The sequence below is a fragment of the Camelus dromedarius genome, chromosome 31 (assembly GCF_036321535.1).
Source record: "Camelus dromedarius isolate mCamDro1 chromosome 31, mCamDro1.pat, whole genome shotgun sequence".
NCBI classification, from domain to species: Eukaryota; Metazoa; Chordata; class Mammalia; order Artiodactyla; family Camelidae; genus Camelus; species Camelus dromedarius.
The window spans coordinates 10,654,398-10,676,625 of NC_087466.1; the positions used below are offsets into that span (position 1 = coordinate 10,654,398).

The following is a 22,228-nucleotide window of genomic DNA, read 5'->3' on the forward strand; positions in this document are numbered from 1 at the left end:
TTCTTAAAGGGCCCTCTCCCCGTCTTGTCGTCTGGCAGGTCGCGAGCACGAGTGGGGTGGGGCGTGCCCACGGGCCCCCGCCCCCCTCGTCCCCCAGCCCAGCTCCGGAGCCGCAGCCCAGGCCGGCGGCACCCCTCCCCCGTGCGTTCTTCAGCCACCCAGGCCTTCCAGGACCCGTGGATTGGGGTCAAGGGGGACAGGGACGCCCCCTTCAGCGGGAGCCGTCGGGGGAGGCGGACCCGAGACAAGGCAAGCAGCCCCACTGGAGCCAGGCGCAGGGTCTGGGACGCAGCTGCGAGCGCAGAGGGCTGGCTGGGCGCTGCAGAGAGCCGCGGGCTGGGGCTGGGCCTCCTGGGTGACAGGCCCTGCGCTGCCAGGAAGAACGGGAGACCAGCAGGAAAGAGCCCGGACCTAGAGTACAGGCGGCTGCCTCAGCCCCTTGTCTGAGCTGAGGAAACCAAGGATTTTAGAGCATCATTCTCCCCAGCATAAGAAAGACACTTGCCTTCCAGAGCAGCACCTTTGTCTGAGACAGCTCTGCCGGGAAGGGGTCCGTGGAGCCTGGAACACACCCCACACTCCTTTAACTGAGGCCTCTGGGCCTCAGAGAGGGCCGGAGTTAGAAAGGAGGCCGGACAGTCCTTGCTGGCCCCCTGGGGAGAGCGGAAGTTGCCTGCCTGCTCCCAGGCCCAGGAGGAGCTGGGCCACTAATAGTAGGGTCCTGGCCCCTGAGGCAGCAGCGGCCATGTCACGGCCAGGCCAGGGTGTGATGATGCCGGTGAACGGGCTGGGCTTCCCACCGCAGAACGTGGCCCGGGTGGTGGTGTGGGAGTGGCTGAACGAGCACAGCCGCTGGCGGCCCTACACGGCCACCGTGTGCCACCACATCGAGAATGTGCTCAAGGAGGACGCCCGTGGTTCCGTGGTCCTGGGGCAGGTGGACGCCCAGCTCGTGCCCTACATCATCGACCTGCAGTCCATGCACCAGTTTCGCCAGGACACAGGTGAGTGTACTTGCTACCCTCCCCACCCACCCCCTGGGCCAGGCGGAGACACAGATACCACCACCATCACCACCACCACCATCACCTTTCATGATGGGAGGCTGAAATGCCCCCGGCATCCTTGAGGAGGGAACCAGGAGCAGTGGGAGGCCAATATGCTGATCCAACCCACTCCACCCAAAAAGGGACAGTCTAGCCTAGTCCAATTTAAGACTTGAGTTCCAATCCAGCCTCTTATATTAGGTGTAGGGCTGTGGAAAAAGTTACATCATTTCTCTGAGCCTCAGTTTCCTCATCTGCAAAGTGGATGGATCAGTGTCTCTCGCAGCTGTGTGAGGATTGAATAAAATTGTGTGCACTGAGCACAGAACCTACAAGAGCATTAGCACTCAATCATTATAGTAAAAGAGTTTTCCGTCTACTTCCTCATTTGACTTTTTCCAATGGTCACAGCTAGTCTTACTGTTATATTAGTAGTAGTGGGAGTCCCATTTTACAGATGAAGAAACTGAGCCCCCCCGAAGCTGAGTGATTTAAACTCAGAGCTGGTTAGCCCAGACAGTTGATTTCCAGAGCCAAAACTCTTGACTGGTATCTTAGACTGGCTCTAAGTATTGGTGATGTTGGGGTGATGTGATGGTAGTTGTAATGATGGGGGATGAAGGAGTTGCTGGTGTTGATGATGGCAGGGGTAGTAATGATGGAGGAGATAGTGTTGGTGGTGATGCCTGTGGTAGTTTGGATCGTGGAATTGGTGGTGGTGGTGTTGATGGTTGTGTTGGTGGTGGTCTTAGGAGAGGTGTGATAGTGATAATGATGGAGAGAATGAGGCTGGTGACAGTCTTGGTGGTCATGTGATAGGTGATGATGGTGATAAAAATGGTGAGGGCCCACTCTCAGCATTTTGTTCGCCAGCACTATGGAGATCTCCCTGAGTCATTGTTGCCTGGTGGTCTCTGTGACAAGCTTGGTGGGTAGTGGGAGATGGTGAGTTCCTGCCTCATGGAAGCTGCCAAAGAATCCTTGGCATGTTCACCCCCAAGGACCAGCTGATGGAGTTTTGAAGGAGTAACTATGAATCCTTAGAAGACAGAACTTTGAGACAGTAGGACACTTTCCTTCTCTCTAGAGCTGTGCTGTCCAGTATTGTAGTCACTAGCCACATGTAACTAAGCTAATTAGAATTAAATGAAACTTAAAACTTAGTTCCTCAGTCCCACTAGCCACACTTCAAGTGCCCAGTAGCCACATGTGTCTCATGGCTACCATATTGGAGCAGAGGTCCAGAACACTGCCATCATCACAGAAAGTTCTAGTGGATAACTCTGCTGTAGACCATTGCTTGGTACCTACAGAGTGGCCACCAAGTATGGACACACAGGTGAATTCATATTAAATGGTTTGTCAGTGTTACTTTTCACTACATCTGTGTCCCAGAACTTCAGTTATTAGCTGCGTTCAAAAGTGGTGCCAATCATTCATTCATGCCCTCATTGATCATTTATTGTGTGTCAGACCCTGTGCTTAAGCACCAAAATACTACAAGGATCAAGACAGACAGGCCCTTAGTAGAAGTCTACTTGTGGAGGACCTATGCTGGAGATCCCAGTGTAGTCAAGGAACAAGAAAACACAATATCTATGCAGGTCACCAGTTGCAAGTCTGAGAACATGAAATAATCCTGGTCTAGGGGTGGTCCCAGAAGGCTATTCTGAGAAAGTGGTGTTTGAATAGAAATCTGAAGAATGAGTGAGAGGGACAGTGTTCCCGGCAGAGGGAGCAGCGAGTGCAAAGGCCCTGTGGTGGGAAGGAGCAGAGGACATTCAAGTTCATTGGGTTTGGAGTGCAGTGGATGACAGGAAGGTGGTACAAAATGAGACTGGTGCATACAGCCCTGGACTGCCATGAAAAGGGCTTTGAACTTTATCCTGAGAGTAGAGGAAGTCACCATCGAGTCCTCATGCTCATTCTTCTAGAGAGGCAGACCCCTGATGGAGAAGTGGTAGGTGTCTCCTGCCCCATTCTCTCTGGTTTATGCCGAACGATCTCTTGGGGGAGGGCAGGGGTCTGACTGCAGAAGGAGTGTGTTTTCTCTTTGGCTCAATGTTTGTGGTTTTCTGCAGGTTCAGAGCTAGTGCTGGGTAGGGAAACTTTCCAGGGCCTGGCTTGTGGTCCTCAGAAGCAGGGATAGCCCTACCCAAGGCTGCCAAGTTGGCCCTGTTTGTCTTTGATCCCCCCCCCCCCACTTTCAAGGGATCCTTTTTTATTCCCAGCATTCCTACTTGGGTTTCTAGCTCCCCAAACTCCATTCCCTATTTCAGCAGGCCCCTTACTCTCAATGGCACCCCTTTTATGGCTCAACCTCGCTGGATCCCCCAGCAGTTCAAGTTCGGTCACTCCCCCCACCGTAACCCCTTCTCCCTTCCCTGGGGCTGTTCACTCCACACCTGCCCCCTGTTTGCAGGAAAAGGGAAAAAAGCAGTCATCTCTCCACTGGCTCCTGGGAGCCTGCCAAGACCCCCCAGGGAGGGAGGAAGGCCTGGAAACCAATGGGGCCAGCAGGGGACCTAGGATGCTCGGAAAACTGCAGGAGGAAGGGGAAAACTGTCTCCCACCAGACATGTTATAACGTGCTCACCCACTTCTGCCAGGAACAATACAGTGTCAAGGAACGACATCACTTGTCTTCACTCTTAATGGTCCAGGGAAGAGCATCAAGCAGGTGTTGTCACCTCCCCAGGCCTCAGTTTCCACATCTATGAAATGGGCAAGAGCATTGCTTTGCTAGCAGGATTGTTGACTTGATGGAGAGAATCACACATGTTATTTTATCTCACAAACCTTAACTAGTTACTCACCATGTGCCTAGCACGTGCTGAACACTACAGATGCACAAGAGATGAGTAGGAGGTCCTAAATCTTGAAAAGATTGTGCTACACACACATGCACACACACACACACACACACAAAACAATATAAAGTTGTAAAACCCAAAGCTCGCATATATGTACTGAAATGAACACAGCCTCTATTTAGATATTTCAGTTGTAAAATTCTCGACAAGTTCTCAGAAGCTGAACTCTAAGTTTTGGGGGGAGATAGCAGCATGCCCCAGCTTCACTGCACCCTGATATTAGAGCCGCAGACTTTCTGATACAGTCAGATAGTAAATATTTTACCTTTTGTGGGACCTACAATCTCTGTTGTAACTGCCATTATAGCCTGACTGCTGCTATAGTTTGAAGGCAGCCATATATAGCATGCAAATGAATGAATGTGGCTATGTTCTAATAAAACGAGTTGCTGCCACTGAAATTTGAATCTCATGTCATTTTCACGGGTCATGAAATACTCTTTTTATTTTTCAACTGTTCGTAAAAACCACTCAGCTTGTGAGCGGTGCAAAAGCAGGCAGTGGGTGGATTTGTTCCGTGGGCTGCAGTTCACCAACCCCTGCCCTAATATATTCTTAACCTGCCCGCAGGGTAGGACATTGCTGGTGTCAGGACACACGCAGAGTGGCATATAGTGCAATACCTGTGGCGTGGGCCAAGGGGCACATGGGTGTGCATACACACACACAGCACCCACCTGCTTGTATGCCGCTGACACACAATTGCCCTGTCTATATGCCTGTCATGCGGCCAATGGAAGAAAACCCAGGTATCAGGCTTGGATCACAAGGGAGGGGCTAGGCCCCCCCCGTCCCATGAGGCTCCTGTTTGTTCAGCCGATGCCCCCTCACCTCTCCCCTGCTGGGCTGTTTTCATCGCTGTCTACAGAGGGTGAGGTTCCCTTTGAAGCCCTGCAGGTCTGGAGCCCATGTGGAGGAAAATGCTGTGACCCTGGGCCGCGTGATGTTAGATTGCTCACGGTGGTGTCACCGGCATAGGCTGGAGGGGAAAGCCCGGGTCGGGGGAGGGGGGCAAGAAGGAAGGCGGGTGTTCCCTTCCCAGGCATGTGTGCTGCGATATTGGTGATAATCTTTCCGCTGCGCCACGCGCTGTTCCCCTAAAACTTTCCTACTCTTCTCTTGTCTTGAGCCGTCCAAACTGAGGTTTCACAAATGGGAAGACCAAGGCTTAGGGGTTTGTCCAGGTGGGCGGGGCAGCTGGCAGTGGAGCTGGGCCCAGGAGCCATACGGGTCTTGGGGGAAGGTGTTGGCTTCCATCAGGAGTGAGAGAAAGATTTGGGAACTGTTTGCTTCCCTGAAAGTCATTTTCCCACCTACTGTTGGGCCAGCAGCCACCGAGGCCCTCACCCAGACCCTGGATTTTCCACCCAGTCCCCACAACTGGACAGACATGTGACCTAGTCACTTTCCAGGCAGTTTCCAGATTCCTCCCTGGACTCACATGTCTGGGGAACGGGGGCACCTTTTGGACTGACTGGTGATGCCCATTCACTTTTCCCTCTGCTGCTAGGGGCACTGATGGCAGCCTTCTGCCCATTCTTTAGATGGGACAGCTGAGGCTGGGGGAGGCTGGGCTGGAAACCATCCACAACTGCTGTCCCCTCAGCTCAAAGCACAGCTGTGTCTGGCACTCCCCAGCTGTCATGCTGGAGTGACAGGTGGTGGCTGGTTTCAGCATCTTCCAAGCCTACATCACCCCTTCTCTGGGTAGCTGGAGCTTCACTCAGCCCTGTGCCCTTATAGGAACGTCCTATCTGAAGACATCTTTAGGCTGTTGGAGACTAGGTGGGACCACCCAAAGGGAAGAGTAGCTATCACCAGGGAAAGCACTGCCAGAATTCAGACTATGAGGCAAGTTGTTATATAGACAGAGCGACAGAAGCCCAGAGTGGGTGAGTGGCTTGCCCAAGGTCACACAGCCAGTCAGTCCTCTGGAACACACGCCTCTCAGGGAGGTTTCAAGGATGGAGTATAAGGTGACATTGGCCAGCTGAGAGAGTTCCCTCCCCCTTCTCTCTTGAGAGCTCTGCTGGGGCTTATTGCCAGGTACTGTACAAAACAGGAACAGCCTGTGCAACCCCAGAGGCCTCCAGGGCCCAGCTCCCTGGTTAAAGGACCCCTTGGGACCCTCTCCCAGACAACCTGGAGAGCCCCTGGGGCTGGGGCTGAGCCTGACCCCAGGGGAAAGAAGGATGATGTGTCTATGGGCCGGGTGGGGTCCATACCATGGTGGCGGCAGGTCCAACAAATCCACACATGCGTGTCTCCCACTACCACCTGTCATAATGCCTGCATCTCCACCATTACGGAGCCATCCTTTCACCTCTGGCTGCTTGTCTGGCTCCTGGAGCCTCTTCTGACACCATAAATTCATCATCACTTTTATTTGACAGTCATTAGTGTCTGCCTAGTGCCAGGCCCTGGGCTGATTCCTAGGGACTCAGAAAGAAGGACAAGACCTCTGTCAAACTGATTTCAGGGTCTTGTGGAGGCAAAGGCTGATACATATCATGGGAATGGCAGATGAACCCTCAGACTCAGATATAGATGTGAATTCCAGCTTGGCCTTTTGCTGGCTGTGTGACCCTGGGCAAGCTCCTTAACCTCTCTGAGCCTCAGATTCCTGTTCTGTAAAATGGGAATAAGAATAGTCCCTACCTGAGAGGGTTGTCATGAGGACTGAATGAGAAAATGTAAGTAAAAACACGGAGAGTATTACTTTGTATGTAATTACAACTCATGTTCAAGTAGGAAAAAGATTTAAATACCTCCTCGGAGAGACACAGGTTGCCCTCGGCCAGGTGATGTGGGCAGTGTGTGCCTGAGTCCTCTGAGAGGGAGGACTTCCTGGAAGAGGCGTTCTCTGAGAGTCTGTATGGTTTGAAGAATACTTCCAGGTGGAGGAAACAGCTTCCGCAAGGTCCTGGAGGAGACCGCAGGCCTGAATGGGAAAGGGAGGCAGTGACAGAGGGGGAGAGGTGAAGAGTGAAAGGGAGGCCTCTTGAGTCCCAGTGGGCATGGCTGGGCTGCCAGCTGTCACCCTTTAGCGGCCAGGCCCCGGGGGACCCAGAGCCACGCTGCAGGACCAGCATTGTTAATCATGGGTGCTTGGAGGCCAGAACTGAAGCAGGCTGGGCAGGGGCTGACACAGGCACTTCCTGACAGTTCATCTGGGCTCCCTCCTCCCAGCCAGCAGGCATCGGCCCATTTTATACAAAGCAAAGCTGAGGCTCTGAGGGTGGGGCGCCACCTGCCCAAGCTAGGAAGAGATGGGTCAGAGATTCAGATCCAGGTGGTCTGCAGGGCCCACACTGTGCCAGGCCTGGCTGCCCAGCACCTTGGACAGCGCCACCAGCGCTCAGACCACTCCTGTTGGGCGTGCGGGTGAAAGATCCTGAACCAAATCCTCCTCACAGCCTCTTCTCTCTCCTCTCATGTCCCCAGTCCCTCCTGCTCCCCTCCCCATCCTTTCCTGCTCTCTCCCAACCCTCATCCTCATCGGTCCAAGGGAGATGTAGAGTCTGACCTAGAGAGGAGGGAGGTGATAGAAGCTGAGATGGGAAGTGTGGGGGCTGGAGTAGGGGAGGTGATAGGGAAGGTGATGAGCGCCATGGAGGTGGGGGAGGGGAGGGGGAGGTGAAGGGACGGGGAGGTGATCGGGGCTATGATTGGAGCTATTAATGGTAAGGTAAAGTGGGGGGGGTGTGATAAAGGGGGCCGCGATGGGGGATCAGCAGGGGTGCTGTGGAGGCTGTGATGGAGGGTGGTGAAGAAGGTGATAAGGAGTGAAGGAGGAAGCATGAAGGTTCTCAAGAGGAGGTGACAGAGGACACGATGGGAGGGTAATGAGGAGGAGCCAGGATAGGGAGATGATGGGCCGGACTGGTCACAGTGGAGGTGCCCATTCAGGCTGTTGGCAGTGGGATCCTCCTCAGTGTGAAGTTCTCAGAGTAAGAAGGGTGCCCAGGGCCCTCCCAGGCCTCCCTCCCCTGACACCTCTGTCTCCTTGGGCCTCCCTCCTTCTGCTCACTCCTGTACCCCACCCAGTGGTAGCCCCTCCCAAGGGCAGCCTCCAGGTCCCAAGACAGTCGCTCCCTATAAGACCCCAGCCTCCCAATCAACTCAGACCCCCCCCCCCCACCAGCTCCCAGGTGCCCCTGGCTGATACCAGCTGAGAGTATGGGCCCCAGATCTGGAACTGGCTGCCTCAGGGAGCCTTGTTGGTGAGGCCCAGACTCCAGGTTCCCTTCCCAGCTGCCCTCTGGTAATTGTGAGGTGGGGTGGGGATGGGAGGGGGCACTGGCTTATGACTTTGGGTAAACCACACTCCCTCCATGAGCCTCAGTTTCCTCCTCTGTAATATGGGCCCAATCACAGTACCTACCTCAAGGAATTGTGGTCAGTATTCATTCGTTCAGCAGGAATTTAATGAGCACCTACTATGTGCCAGACACTGTCCTAGGCATTAGGGAAGCAGCAGAACAGGACAGATACAAATTGCTGCCCTCAAGGCTCTTCTATTCTGGTAGGAGTGATGGGCATGACGCAGGAGGCCAGGCACCGAGGAGGTCTGGGATGTGGGGCTGCTTCTGATTTGGAGGTCCCAGGAGCAGCCAGGCTGGGTGCTGAGTCTCCCCTGGGTCCTGTGTGGCTGCGTCCTTGCTCTGCGGCCCAGACTAAGCACCTCTCCCTCTCTGGGCTCCTCCCATCGTCTCTCTGGAGCTGCTCCAGGCAACCCCTTCCACCTGCCCGGGCAGTAGTGGCAGGCGGGTGATGGGCTACAGGAGGGAGTCTGGCGCTGGGCCTGGAGCTGAATGCCCTGAAATGCAGAACAAAGGAGGAGGCAATCAAAGGAGGCCGTGCTGGCGGCCAGGACAGTCCTGCCAGCAGCCGCAGCGTAGCCACCTCTTCTCCCAGTGACAGGCTGGGCCCCGCCGCCACTAAGCCTTTGTCCCCTCTCCCTCCGACTACAAGCAAAGCATGCCAGGGGAAGTGTAAGATTCACCTGAAATCGTACCACTAGGAGCCCTCCCCAGGTTCCTCTCCTCTAGGGAACAAAGCTTCATTCATGCCAAGGTCTTAGTCACCTGGGACTGTGAAAATAGGAGTTGGGGGCCTGGGGTCAAGATCTGTCTCACATTTGCAGGTAATTCTGGCCAAGTCCTTTTCTCTTTCTGGGGCTCAGTTTCCCTAAATTCAGGTGCTTACAGGGCCTGGGCAGCCAATAGGATTGTGTGCAGTGGCTGGAAAGGCAAAGGTTTTCAATTGTGGTACTCTAGTGCCCGGTACACAGCAGGTGCTCAATACTTGAAAACATGATGGAGTGATTGTGACTCAGCTTCTGCTAACTGTTGCCAAGAAGGGCAACCCTTGTGGCTGCATCTTTGGCTATTTGGGGATTTTTGAAACTCAGTTCTGAGTGAGTCCACCCCAGTATTGAAATGCCTGGTCATTATATGCATAAGATGTAAATAGCATGGGGACCAAAACAAAATCACATTCACCCTCAGCTTGCAACCTCCAGCCTTATCATTTGTAGTACACAAGTAGGTTCACTTGTGTGTATTTGGTCATTCATTTATTCATTCACCTAGCGTTTTCCAAGTGCCTACATCCCTGTGCTCTGGCTATGGAAGGATGCTAAGGTGGCTGAAAGCCAGCCCAACCTTTGAGAGGCTTCTAGGCTGGAGGGAGCAGATGCCTCAACATTTAGTGAGCTATGTGCTTTAACGGTGGGACTGTGGGTACAAGGTGCTATGTGAGTCCCAAGGAGGGAGTGATTCTCCCTAAGGATGGCAGAGAAGATTTTAAGAGGACAGTGCTTCAGCTGAACCATGACAATTGTGTAAGAATTCAGCAGGGAGGAAAATGGAGTGGTGTGAGTGGAAGGACATTCAAGACAGAGGGAACAGCATGTGCAAATACACGGTGCGTTCAGAGAGTAACTAGAAGTTTGGTGCAATTACAGTGTGAGGCTGTGCAGACAGCTTGTGATGGGCCCTGAAGATGAGCTAAAGAGCTTAGACTGATTTATTCCTAAAGGCACTAGGGAGCTATTGATGGATGTTGAGCAGAGGAGTGATGTGGTCAGACTTGAGTTTGTGAAAGATCCTCTGGCTGCCTTGTGAAAATGAATCACAGGGTGCGAAGAAGGGAAACTGGGACACAGGACAGAGGCTGCTGCTGTAGTCTAGGCGAGTAGTAATGGTGTCTTGGACCAGGGTGGTGGCAGTGGAAGTAGGGAGAAGTTCAGATCCAGCTGGGTTGGAATCCTGGCTTAATAACTCCGTAGCTGTGTGATTTGGGGCAGGTCACTTCACCTCTCTGTGTTTCAGCATTTGTACAAGGCAGTGATGATAATGGTACCTGTTCTATAGAGGGTTGTATGGATTAAAAATTAACACATGAAACACTTAGAACAGTACCTGGCACATAGTAGGCCCTCTGTGAGCACTGATGATGATGATAATGCGTATTTCACAGATGAGGAGGGAGAGGCTTGGAAGGATCAGGGCAGTTGCCCAAGGCCGCTCAGGGCTCCAGGAGATAGAGGACTCGCTGCTCCTTCTGTTTCCTACGCCCTCATTTTCCCTCTCTCAGCTGCTGCTTCTGTGCCAGGGGTCTGAGCCCAAGTGTGTTGGAAGCCAGGTGACCGGGAAGCCACACATTCAGCCCATAACGTGGGCATAGCCAGTTTGCAGCTGCCGGCAGCCTCCGGAGCCAGGGCCTTTTGAAACCAATTTGAAAGTGGTAGCCTCTCCGAGTGCCCTGCAGCCCCTCAGCCTCCCCAGGCGAGGCTGGAGACCCCCTCCCCTCCCTTCTCCTCGGCCCTGGCCTGGCTGCCAGCAGACCCTGGGGAGTCTGGGCCAGCTTCAAACGTGCAGAAACCGCTAATGGGCCGCGGCTCAGTTGACAAGTCCCCTGGGAGAGTTTGGAGGGAAACAGAACAGGGCAGGATTATTGATCACAGGGCGGGAGGGGGAGGCTCCCTGGGTCCACAGACAGCAGTTCGAGTCTCAGCCCTACCACTGCCCCCGGGGTGGGGGGCTTCCAGTCTTCCCGAGGGAGCCTGTTTCCCTGTCTGCCAAATGGGACTAACAGTAGTGCACAAAACCTCTAGAGCTGTTTTGAAGACTGGACGGTGCACAGAAGTCCTTGGCACAGCAGAATTCGATAAAGCAGGAGGGTGATCACTACTGCTGTCAGGAAGCTGGCCAGCCACGCAGATAATCAGCTCAGGGGTTAAGGGAGAGGGCTGCTATTCCGGAAGGCCATATGGCAGTCTGGGTTTGAACCTCAGCTGTGTCCCTTACTCGCTGTGTAACCTCCATGCCTCAGTTTTCTCTTCTGGAACATGGGCCAGTAAGAGCAGAGCAGGGAAGGGAGCCAGGGGGCCTGGGATGGGTTCTGGCTAGACCACTTCCTTGCAGGTAATCTTGGGCATGTTCCTCATCTATTCTGTGCCTCTGTTTCCTCTCCTCTAAAATGGGGTGATAACACGTTGTAGGGCCGTTGTGAAGATTAAGTGAGTTAACATGCGGCTGGGGCCATGAAAGTATGTCCCCTGAGTGTGAATGACTGTTGTTATGATTACTTCTGCATTGGTGGAGGATTCAGTAAACTACCTCATTGGGCCCAGCATCCAGCGGGTGTTCAACCACTGCCCAACCCCCAGTCACAGGCCTCGGCCTGCAGCGGGACTCCCCCCACCTGACAGGATGTCCCATGACTGCCTCCCACGAGCACCCCTTCCCGTCAGGGTCTGGGTGCCCCCAAACTGAGGTCACTTCCCTCCAGGAAGCCACCCCCAGAGGGAGGGGATCATGGCTGAGCCCAGGGAGGAACCCTTTGGAGGCTAAAGAAGCAGTCACAGGGGCTCAGGGCCTTCCCCTCTCCACCAAGTCAGCTTCTTCTTAAGGCCAAAAGATGGGGGCTGAGACATCCACACACCCAACCTTCAGACAGAGGGGTCAGACCAGGACCACGTTCTCCAGGCAGAAACCTCTCATAGCGAAACAACTGAGGGCAAAGCTGAGGTGGTGAGTTCCCTGTCGCTCGAGGTATCCTAGGCTGAGCGACCACTTGACTGAGTTAAACTCCTTAGAACCCGTCCATCCTGGCCTTTCCTTTACTCCATGAAGCAAGCCTCATCCTCAACCCTCCCAAGATTTCACTTTTCTGGGACCTCCGTTGCCTCCTGTCAAACAGGAATAATTCTGGTCCCTCCCTGGAAGGAACCGTGTGAGGGTGAAACGAGTTAGTGCAGGAAAAGTGCTGAGCACAGCCTCTGGCACATAGTGGGTACTCAGGCCACGTCAGCCTTACTGTTACTGCTGCAGAACGGTCGGCCCCCATGGTCTCTCCTCTCCGCTCCTTCCTGTCTCTTGGCCTGGCCCCTTGTTCTCCCTGACTGTCCATGACTGTCTCAGTCCCTACGTTTCAGGATTTTGTTTGTCTCTTTAACCCCCTGGACTCTCCTTGTAGCTGCCTTAGCATTTCCCATTTTGATCTTGGCCTCTCCGGGCATGTGTGTCTCTCCCTGTCTCTCGCTCCTCCAGTATCTCCATCTCTCTTTGGTTGTCTCTGCCCCGGGCATGAACTGGTCACTGGCTGCAGTGGCTGCGGCCGCCCCCACACCACCCGGTCTCCGGGGGCCCATCTCCTGCAACCCTCCAGCTGACATTTGGCCGAAACCCCTTTCCCCTCAGTTCAGCTGGAACAAGATTGGAATTTTTCAACCAAACATTCCTAAGTAACTAAGGAGGGGGTAGGGGGGACAGAGAACAAAAGCACACACAGAAACAGGCCCAGAATAGTACGTGCTTGACACAGGTTCCTAACTGCCATGGGGACGCAGACCCGGGTGGCCAGCGCAGCTGGGTGCCTGTGAGGCCGGAGGAGGGGAGTGGACCCGGCAGGGCTGGTGGATGTTAGAAAGTCCACCAGCCATGCGTCCAGGCCACCAGTCTGAGGCCCTCCCGTCTCCCAGGCTAAAGAACCTCCAGCCCCATCTTAGACCCATTGTTCTGGCTGAAAATCTAGGCCAAGGCCACTGGGGAGGAGAAAGATTGTTTCTGCTGCTGCTCCCTTGGAAATCTCAAGATCGAGGCCCAGGCAGGTCACTGGGGAACCAGCTGGCCCCCCTCGGCTGGTCCCCCGCCAGCGTGAGCCGGGGAGGTGGACGGGCGGGTGGGCAGGCCGGCAGCTCTGGGCGCTGCGGGGTGCGGGGCCTGGCGGGCAGGACAGCAGCTGCCCTAATTACTCCAGCTCTCCAGGTTCCGATCTCGTTTGAAAAGGACTCTAGGGACGCAGCCTTTAATAACTACCAGTAAACAGGCAGGAAAATCGATATCTGGTAAATAGAGCCCTGGAGAGAGGGATGCCTGGTCCGGCTGGCCCTGACCTGGCCGGGAGGAGCTCCCAGAGCCCTTTGTTGCAGAGCTGGCCAACGCTGACCTTTGGAACCCTGTCCCCCCTGCCCTGGGTACTCTGTGCGTGCTTTGGTCCCTGCTCCAGTCTGTATTTGATCTCCATCAAGAACAACCCCTCCTCTTTCTCAGTCTCTCTGAGCCCTGACCTATGCCAAGTAGGTTGCCTGTTCAGTTGCAGACACCTCCTTTGCGCCAGGCTTTGTGCCTGGTGTGGGAACACGAACACAGATACTTGTCCTCCTGAAAGTCATACTATTGAGAGAGATGAAGAACAAAAATGAGTAATTTGATGACAGTGCAAGGATAGACAAGCAATAAAAAGCTGCACGTGTTAGCTATAGCAGCAGAACAGAAAAGCGCTTCCTAGACGAGGTGGGCATGTGGAGGGTTTTGTTGCATGAATAGGAGTTTGCCGAGTGAACAAGAGCTGGGAGAGGGTAAATGTGGGTAAGGTATGTAGTAATAACAGCATCTTAACTAACATTCATGGAGCCCTTACCATAGCCAAGTGCTCTGCTAAGCACCTATAGCATGCATTATCTTACTTTGTCCCACAGTAATTCTTTGGGGTAGGTATAAATACCCCCATCTGACAGATGAGGACACTGAGGCTATAGGTGGAGCCAGGATTTGCACATGGCCTGTGAGACTTCTGAGTTGTTTCTCTCAGCCATTTCACTCTGCACCTCCCACCCCTGAGCCTGCCCTGTCCAGCTCAAGACTTGGCACACAGAGGTGGTTTAAATATAGAAAGTTGCACCCCTTCCCTTCCCATCTAGGGGTTACACTTTCCAGGTGTCACTGTGCCTTAACCCTTACCACGAGGCTTAATGACGATACTTCAGGCACACTGGACCTGAAAGTCAACTGTCACGAGCCCTCATTTTGCAGATGGGGAAACTGAGGCTCTGGGAGGGGAAAACCAGGACTCAGGATCCTGGAGCTTCCCTCTCACTAATCCCCTCTCAGGCCTGCCTTGGAAGAACAACGCTGTCAAGGAAAAAATCAATATGCGTACACTCAATTAAAATGATAAAGCAGACATCAGAACGAGGCTGCCTCAGAAGCCCAGAGGAAGGTTTCATATGATTGACTGGAACATTATGGGAGCCCGGGGACCCCAGGCCCACTGTGCCTCTCTCTTTACAGCAACAGCTCTGAGCCCTAATTTCCCCAGTTCTCAGTCGACAGGGGGCACGGTAGCCTGTAGACCTTGGGATTCAAACAGAAGAGAGAGCAGAGGACAAGCTGTTTCACCCTTGGGTAGGGACCCAAGTGAAGGTAAGATAGAGTCTGTGCCCAGGAGAGAGAGGCCTGAGCAAGGCAGGGGCAGAAGGGGGCCTCAGGATGGACCACGATGGGTCCCCATCCATCTGGCTGCACACCCCTGGGCCAGCCCCCTGGGGTTGTGCCAATTAACAATGGAAATGCCTCCCTGTAGGGAGGACCCACTGCGTGCCAGGCACCTTGCTAGGCACAGGGGATACAGCAGTGAGCAAAGCAGGCAGGACCCCTGGCCTCGTGGGCCAACAGCCGAGTGGGAGGAGACAGAGAGTAAAGAAAGTCTGCAGGTGAATGTATCACGCAGGTAGTGCTGAGCGCCCGGTAGAGAAACAGAGCAAGAGGAGAGGATGACAGCGGGAGGCCAGTGGAAGGGGGGTCTGGGAAGGTCTTTCCAAAGAGGTGACAACTGAACAGAGACCTAAAAGAAAGGAGGGAGGAAACTGGGAGAACATCTGGGAGTGGCCTGGGCATATTCCAGGCAGAGGAAACAGCAGGTGCAGAGGCCCTGAGGATGGACATTGCTTGGGATGTGGGGATGTTTGAGCAGCAGCAAGTAGGCCAGAGTGGCTGGAGTGGATTGAGTAAAAGGGGGGCTCTGTAGACCCGTGGGACTTTGTAGGAACTTTATAGATGATACGGCAAACTCTGTCGGTCATGGCCAGGACTTGGACTGCAAGTAAGCAGGGAACCATGGGAGAATTTTGAGCTGAAGGAGAGTGTGTTCTGACTTACATTGAACCCTCTGGCTGCCATCTGGGAAATAGACGGCAGAAAGGGAGACCAGTCATGAGTCTATTGCAGTGACCCAGGCAGGAGAGACACAGTGGTTTGGACCAGGTAGATTCAGTGCAGTGGTGAGAGGGCAAAGCAGTCAGACGTGGGATGTATTTGAAGACAGAGGCAACTGGATTTACTAATAGATTGGATGCGGGGTATGAGGTAAGAAGTCAGGGATGGGTCCAAGGACTGGGGGTTGGGGACTTGAGCAGCTGGAAGGATGGAGATGCCAGTAACTGCAATGAGGAGGAGCAGGTTTGGGGTGGGGGATAATCAGGGGGACCTGCAGGGATGGGTGCTGAGGAAGCAGCTGGGTACACAAGTCTGGCTGTCGGGGGAGAGGATATTGGAATCATCAGAGTAGAGAGAGTATTTATCTTGATTGATTCTTTGAACAACCTCATAAGAACAGTCTGCTTGTGCCCATTTTAGAGATGAGAAAACTGAGGCTCAGAGCCATTGAGTCACCTGACCACAGACACAGAGCTGGAAAGTTGGGCAGATAGGACTTGAAATGAGGTCAGTCTGCCTCCCAGCCCTGGTGCCCCACCCAGACCCAGTGCTCTGTGGCTGTTCTCACTGAATCCTCCCAGCAGCCCTGTGTGAGGGGGGAGGGGTGGCTCATGGATTAGCATCACCTTCATTTTTGAGATGGGGCCACGAGACTTAGGGAGACTTAAGGGACTTGCCCACAGTTGAGGAGCAGTCAGGCGAGCAGCCCTCCTGCAAGTGTGCCAAGTGAACCCTGAAAAAGAGTATCTTTACACTGGCCCCAAGGCATATAGCAGGCTAAAGGCACTGAGAAGTTCTGCAGCCTGGACCTTGGTTATCTCTGTTTAACCCAGTGTCCATGGAGCCTTGCTCTCAGGAAGCATCTAGAGTTGAGAAACATGGAGCAGAGGTTGGGAGCAAAACCTCAGTGCCTCTGTTTTTCAAGTGAGAGGCATGAATACCCACCTGGCTGGTGTTCATGTTCATTTCAAGTGAAGCCCTCCACAGCGCAGACAGGCAGCATGTTTGCTACAAGAAGGATCAAATAAACAAACCGATACATGAAAAAAGAAATAAATAAGGGGATGCAGGAATGGACCAATGCACGGGTAGCAAAAGGCATGAAGGAATAAAAATAACCAAACCCAAAATGGATCAGTGTCTGAACTAATGAATTCATTCACACATTCAGCAAATACGTAGTGAGCACTTACTGTGTGCAGGCGCTGGGGATACAGCAATGAATAAAACAAAGTCTCTGCCTTGTGGCAGTGACATTCTAGTGGGAGGAGACAGACAGAAAACAAGATAAATATGTGAAATATAAAGTATACCATATGGAGAAAACGGAGGAGGGAAGGAGAGAGGGGAAAGGGGGTGCACATTTTAAAACAGGATGGTGGTAAATGAAGGAATGAATGAAATGGTGAATAAATGCAGGTGTAATGACAGCAGGCAGGCATGGGTCAATGAGCAAATGAAAAGAATTATTGAATGAATGAACTGAGGAACACATGCATGCATGACCCAAGGCATGAATAAATGAATGAGCTAATGAAAGAATGATCCTTTGCATAAATGAACTTGTGCTTGAAGTAATCAGCTAATGGATGGATTGATGATCAAATAATTGAGTGAGTGAACTAATGAGAGAAAGGATTGCCTGATACTGGTGTCGGCACGGTCATGGCCCCTGTTGATCCCTGCCCTCACGCCAGGTGCAAACTCTGCTCCCCTCACTTCTTTGTCTGAACAGCCCCCACACCCCCTTGGCCCTTCCCCCCAGGACTGTTGACAGCCACTGGTTCGGTGCTTGTGTAGACCCCTGAGAGGTGGGGGCAACTTTCATCCCCTGCCCAACTCGCTGATTTGCAGCTCCGTGCTGTCTTACACGCTCCCCTCCTTCCTTGACCTTCCGCTCCCACCCTGCACTCCTTTCGCCCCATATGTGCTGACCCTCAGCCTCGCCCCTGCCTGTACTGCCCCTCCAGCCCGGGCTGACCCTCTGTGTTGTCCCCCGCCCCTCGGGCCGGCCCATCCTGATCCGCACTCCTGCCTGCCCCCGCCGGCCGCGGATGCTAACCGTCCTCCTGTCCTGACTCCCGTCCCCCTTGTGAGCACAGGCACCATGCGGCCGGTGCGGCGCAACTTCTACGACCCGTCGTCGGCGCCGGGCAAGGGCATCGTGTGGGAATGGGAGAACGACGGCGGCGCGTGGACGGCCTACGACATGGACATCTGCATCACCATCCAGAACGCCTACGAGAAGCAGCACCCGTGGCTCGACCTCTCGTCGCTCGGCTTCTGCTACCTCATCTACTTTAACAGCATGTCGCAGATGAACCGCCAGACCCGCCGGCGCCGCCGCCTGCGCCGCCGCCTGGACCTCGCCTATCCGCTCACCGTGGGCTCCATCCCCAAGTCGCAGTCGTGGCCCGTGGGCTCCAGCTCGGGCCAGCCCTGCTCGTGCCAGCAGTGCCTGCTGGTCAACAGCACGCGCGCCGCATCCAACGCCATCCTGGCCTCGCAGCGCCGCAAAGCGCCCCCCGCGCCGCCGCCGCCGCAGCCCCCGCAGCCGCCCGGAGGGCCGCCGGGCACGCTCGCCGTGCGCCCCAGCGCCACCTTCGCCGGCGCCGCTCTCTGGGCCGCGCCCGCCGCCGGCCCCGCCGAGCCCGCGCAGCTCCCCGGGGCGCCCCCGCGGAGTCCGAGCGGCCCCGGCGGCGCGCCCACCCCGGGGCAGAACAACCTCAACCGGCCTGGGCCCCAGCGCGTCACCGGCGTGAGCGCACGCGCCTCCATCCCGCCGGGGTAAGCCGGGCCCAGGGTGCAGGGGTGGCTGCCCACCGGGGCTAGGAACAAAGAATTACAATAATTCTAATAATCATAAGTAATATTTAGCATCTATTAAGTATTCACTTTATGCTAAGCATGGACTCAGCACCTTAACGCTCATGTATCTCCTGGCATAAGGACTCTACGAGATAAGAACCACCATCATCCCCAATATACAGATGAGGAAATGAAGCAGAGGAAGGGTTACTGACATCTCCAAGATCACGCAATTCACAAGTGATGGGGCCACAGCAAGAACAATAATGGTGTCTAGTCCATGTTTATTACTTGCTAAACTCTATCTACACCACCTCATCTATTACCCCCTCCCCCAAATTCTACCATGCCCTTGTTACAGATTGGGAGACTGAGGCTGGGAGAGGTATGGTACCTTCTGAGGGCCACCCAGGTGGAAGCCTGGACTGGAATTCAGACTTGTGGATTCCAGAGTCTGTGCCGTGTTGTCTTTGAATTTTTAGAGGGCTTCCATTCCGGCCCCAGGCCATACCCATCTCAGGTGGAGGCTCAAACAGGCATTAGCCCCTTGTCCAAAATATTTTGCCTCCAGGCAGCACCTGAAATATCGTTACTAATTGAGGCTAATACCATGGTTTTCAAGCTTCAGGGACTCCTGGGGCGACCTGGGATAGTGGCAGGAGAGGGTGGTGGCTAAGAAGTCAGGCACAAAGGGGCCAGCCTCTCCGCTCTTGTTTTAACCAAAGCAGCCCTTTTTGGAATCTCTTCTGTTCACTGAGGAAGGGAACCGGGGTCATCCCAGCTTTGAAAGTCCCTGCGTTAAGGCGTCCAGGCTCCAGTGAGCCTGTCAGCTGCCGTCCCTGGAGCCCAGATTCGGTTAATCCCAGCAGAGGACCAGACCCTGAGGGATTGATCGTGAGAGGGAGGAGCAAAGACCTTGACCCTGAGAGAGACCAGAAGGGCCAAGAGCAGACGGGGGTGGGTTGGGGGCCAAAGAGGAAGAGCAGGCACCGAGAGCCAGCTCTGCTTGCTTGTATGAATGCATAGCAACCATGCTGACCTGAGTTTGGCACAAGTCAGGCCTGGAGACAGCCTTTGAGGTCATCACATCCAGGCCTCCCCTTTCACCCAGGGACACAGGCCTGGGGAAGGGGAGGGACCCTGAATTAGGCTGCTCTATCTGCCTTCTGTCCCTTTGAGAGACTAACTGCTTGGGTTCAGATCCCCTCTTGGCAGCCACTCCTGAACCGTGAGATCTTGGACAAGTCCCTTGCCTTCACTGAGCCTCAGTTTCATCATCTGTCAAATGGGAGCTGTGAGCCTGAACGTAGCGCTTGCACACGGCGATAGTCCCGCGGTCGCTGTTAGGACTACTCTTGTGATGCAGGAGGAGGGTCGATGTGGGGTTTGGGGGGAGCTGTAATCTTCCATGGAACAGACCACAGTAGCTGCCACCTGCCTGCCTCCCTGCCCCTTCCCCTTCCCCTCCAGGTCACGCCTCCTGCAGGCCCAGAGAGGAGACCTAAGGAGGTTGGAGAAAGCCTCTTTGGGAAACGTTGTGGGAGGGACTTGCCCGCCTGTGCATCACAGACGGGTACTCCTTATGCCTCCTTGTACATAGCTACCTGGCTCTGGCTCCCCTATGAAGAGGGAAGGCTGGAGGGCCCCAGAATGACAAAGAAGAGTGGAACAGCAAGTTGGAGTAAATGTGGGAGGGGCAGGACCAGGAAAGTCCCAGGGACCTTTGCGGCAAGAATTCGAGAACCTTCTCTCCAAGGCTGTGTGTTGTAACACACTAGTAGATTATGAAATCAGAAGGTTGTAGCCAGAATTTTCTGGGAATAGAATGGAATGAAATAGAATAGAATATATTAGCATGTGTCATACATAGTAACAGTAAAAATTGTTCCATGAACTTTTTGCATTATTTCTACATGTGTGTAATGGGTTCCCAGGTGAAATGAATTTTTCTGTCATTGATGAAATTATTGAAAACCACTGTTTTAGGGCCAGCTGAGAATTACTCAGCTTTGATTGCTTAATATCAGTTCTCCAAATCTGTACTGTGGGTGTGTGTTCACAGAGCTGAACAAGATAATAGGGGTCCGAACTGACAGACAGACAACAAGTGAGCAAGTAAATGAACACAATTGCTGGAGAGAGAGGGAAGTGCTTGGGGAGGTGGAGGGACAGGGTGGTGTGGGCGAGAGGGAATGGCGTAGTCAAGGCAGACCCTGCTGAGAAGGTAGCCAGACCCGGAGAGAGGCTGTTCCAGGCAGAGGGAACAGTGTGTATAACTTCAATGGGGCGTGAAGGACATGGCAGGTTCAGGAAAGGGCTAGAGGTGTGAGGAGGGCAGGAGGTGAAGTGCCGGGCAGGGGCACTGCCAGTGCAAAGGGGCTGGGGTGGGGATGAATCCAGCAGGTGTGGAGACCACGCAGCGATGGAGGCTCCCTGGTGGAACAGTAAGGGCTGAGATTTTTGCCACATTGTGGAGCCTCAGGGGAGCCTGGCCTTGGTGCTGGCAGCAGTGGGGAGCTATAGAGTGTGCTTGAGCTCAAGAGGGCTGTGGGGAGAAGAAAGATTTCTCCCTGGGTGTGCTGATATTTAAACACGTCCTCCTCTGATCTGCCTGCCTGCTGCTTCCCAGCCATGTGCCCTCCACCCAGTCTGTATCACTCCCCCTCCTCTTCCTGGGCTGTTTCTGACCCTCTCTGAGAACAGATATGGGCCTGGAAAGGAGGTATGGGGGGCTCACAAGGGCTCCCTCATCCCTCCCCAGCCATGCAGATCCTCCCCAGTCTCACCTCTGCCCCTCCAACAGACCCTCCCCAGCCAGACAGGTCTGTGTCAAGGCCCCACAACCCTCATCTCCCAGAAACTCCAGCTAAAAATACCGCTGGCTCAGAGCAAGGGTTGGGGGTGGGTGCAGGACACGTGGAGTCTGCCGCTGGGTGAGGGGAGTGGGAGGAAGGAGGCATGGGGATGGTAGACCCTGGTTCCTCCAGGCTGAAGCTTCCCGTTGCCAAGGCAACCGAGACCCAGGTGCAGCCTATGAGGGGAAAAGGCTGCGGACTCTGAGGCAGGCAGCCAGGCTCCCCACCTCCTTCCTGGTTCCCAAACCCCAAGGGCATCTCATAACCCTTCCCACGGTCTCTCCGCCTCTGTGTTTGTGTCTATCAGTCTGCCCAGTGCCAAAGACTGGGGGGCTCAAACAAAAGAAATGTATTGTCTCACAGTTCTGGGGGCTGCAGGGTCGGTTCCTCGTCAGGGCTCTCTCCTGGGTTTTCAGATGGGCCCCTTCTCCCTGTGTCTCCCATGGCTAGCCTCTGCACCTGTGTCCCAGTTTCCTCTTTATAAGGACACCAGTCATAAGGGTTAGGGCCCACCCTAATAACCTCATTTTAACTTGATCACCTCTGCAAAGACCCTGTCTCTAAAATAGCTGGGGTTTCAGGGACTTCAACACTTGATTTCAAGGGGGGGCCACAGTTCAACCCATAGCAATGTCTCTGTGACTCTCCTGTTACAGCTTTTTGAGTTTCAGCCTCTCAGTCTCTCTGTATCCCCTTGGGACTATGTCTCCCTGTCTCTGTCTGTCTGTCTCTTGCTCCTTCTCTCCGGCCGTTCTCTTTCCCTCTCAGCCACTTTCTCTCCCCCTTCTCCCTCCTCTCCCCCCTCCCTCTCCCCTGCAGAGAGGCACTTGGCTTTGGCTCCCTGGCCTCAGTTTTCCCATCTGCCAAACGGAGCTAAAAATCACCACCATTCACAGGTGCTGGCTCAGCAGAGCTGATGGCAAATGCATTTAAAATTGCCATGTATGATCGGTGTACAAGAGAGGAGTGGACTCTCACATCACTCTTTGTCATCCTTCTCACCTCCCATTGTCATCTCAGGACAGAGGTCCAGAGAGGAGCAGTGACTTGCCCCCAGACCACACAGCCAGTGGGGCCAGAGTGTCCCTGGGGCCGGGGTTTTTCCACTCACCCCTGTGACGGGGCGGGAAGCCAGCTGGCAG

General features: G+C 54.2%; 1 protein-coding gene across 1 annotated transcript in view; it reads left to right on the forward strand.

The window, feature by feature from the left end:
* DTX1 (deltex E3 ubiquitin ligase 1) overlaps nucleotides 1-22,228 on the forward strand; it is a 35,886-nt gene that overhangs the window by 671 nt on the left and 12,987 nt on the right. The window contains exons 2-3 of the mRNA XM_064481161.1: nucleotides 39-1,004; nucleotides 17,526-18,210. Coding sequence (XP_064337231.1) covers nucleotides 746-1,004; nucleotides 17,526-18,210 — 944 coding nt within the window. The 5' untranslated portion in view covers nucleotides 39-745. The remainder of the gene's footprint in view (nucleotides 1-38; nucleotides 1,005-17,525; nucleotides 18,211-22,228) is intronic.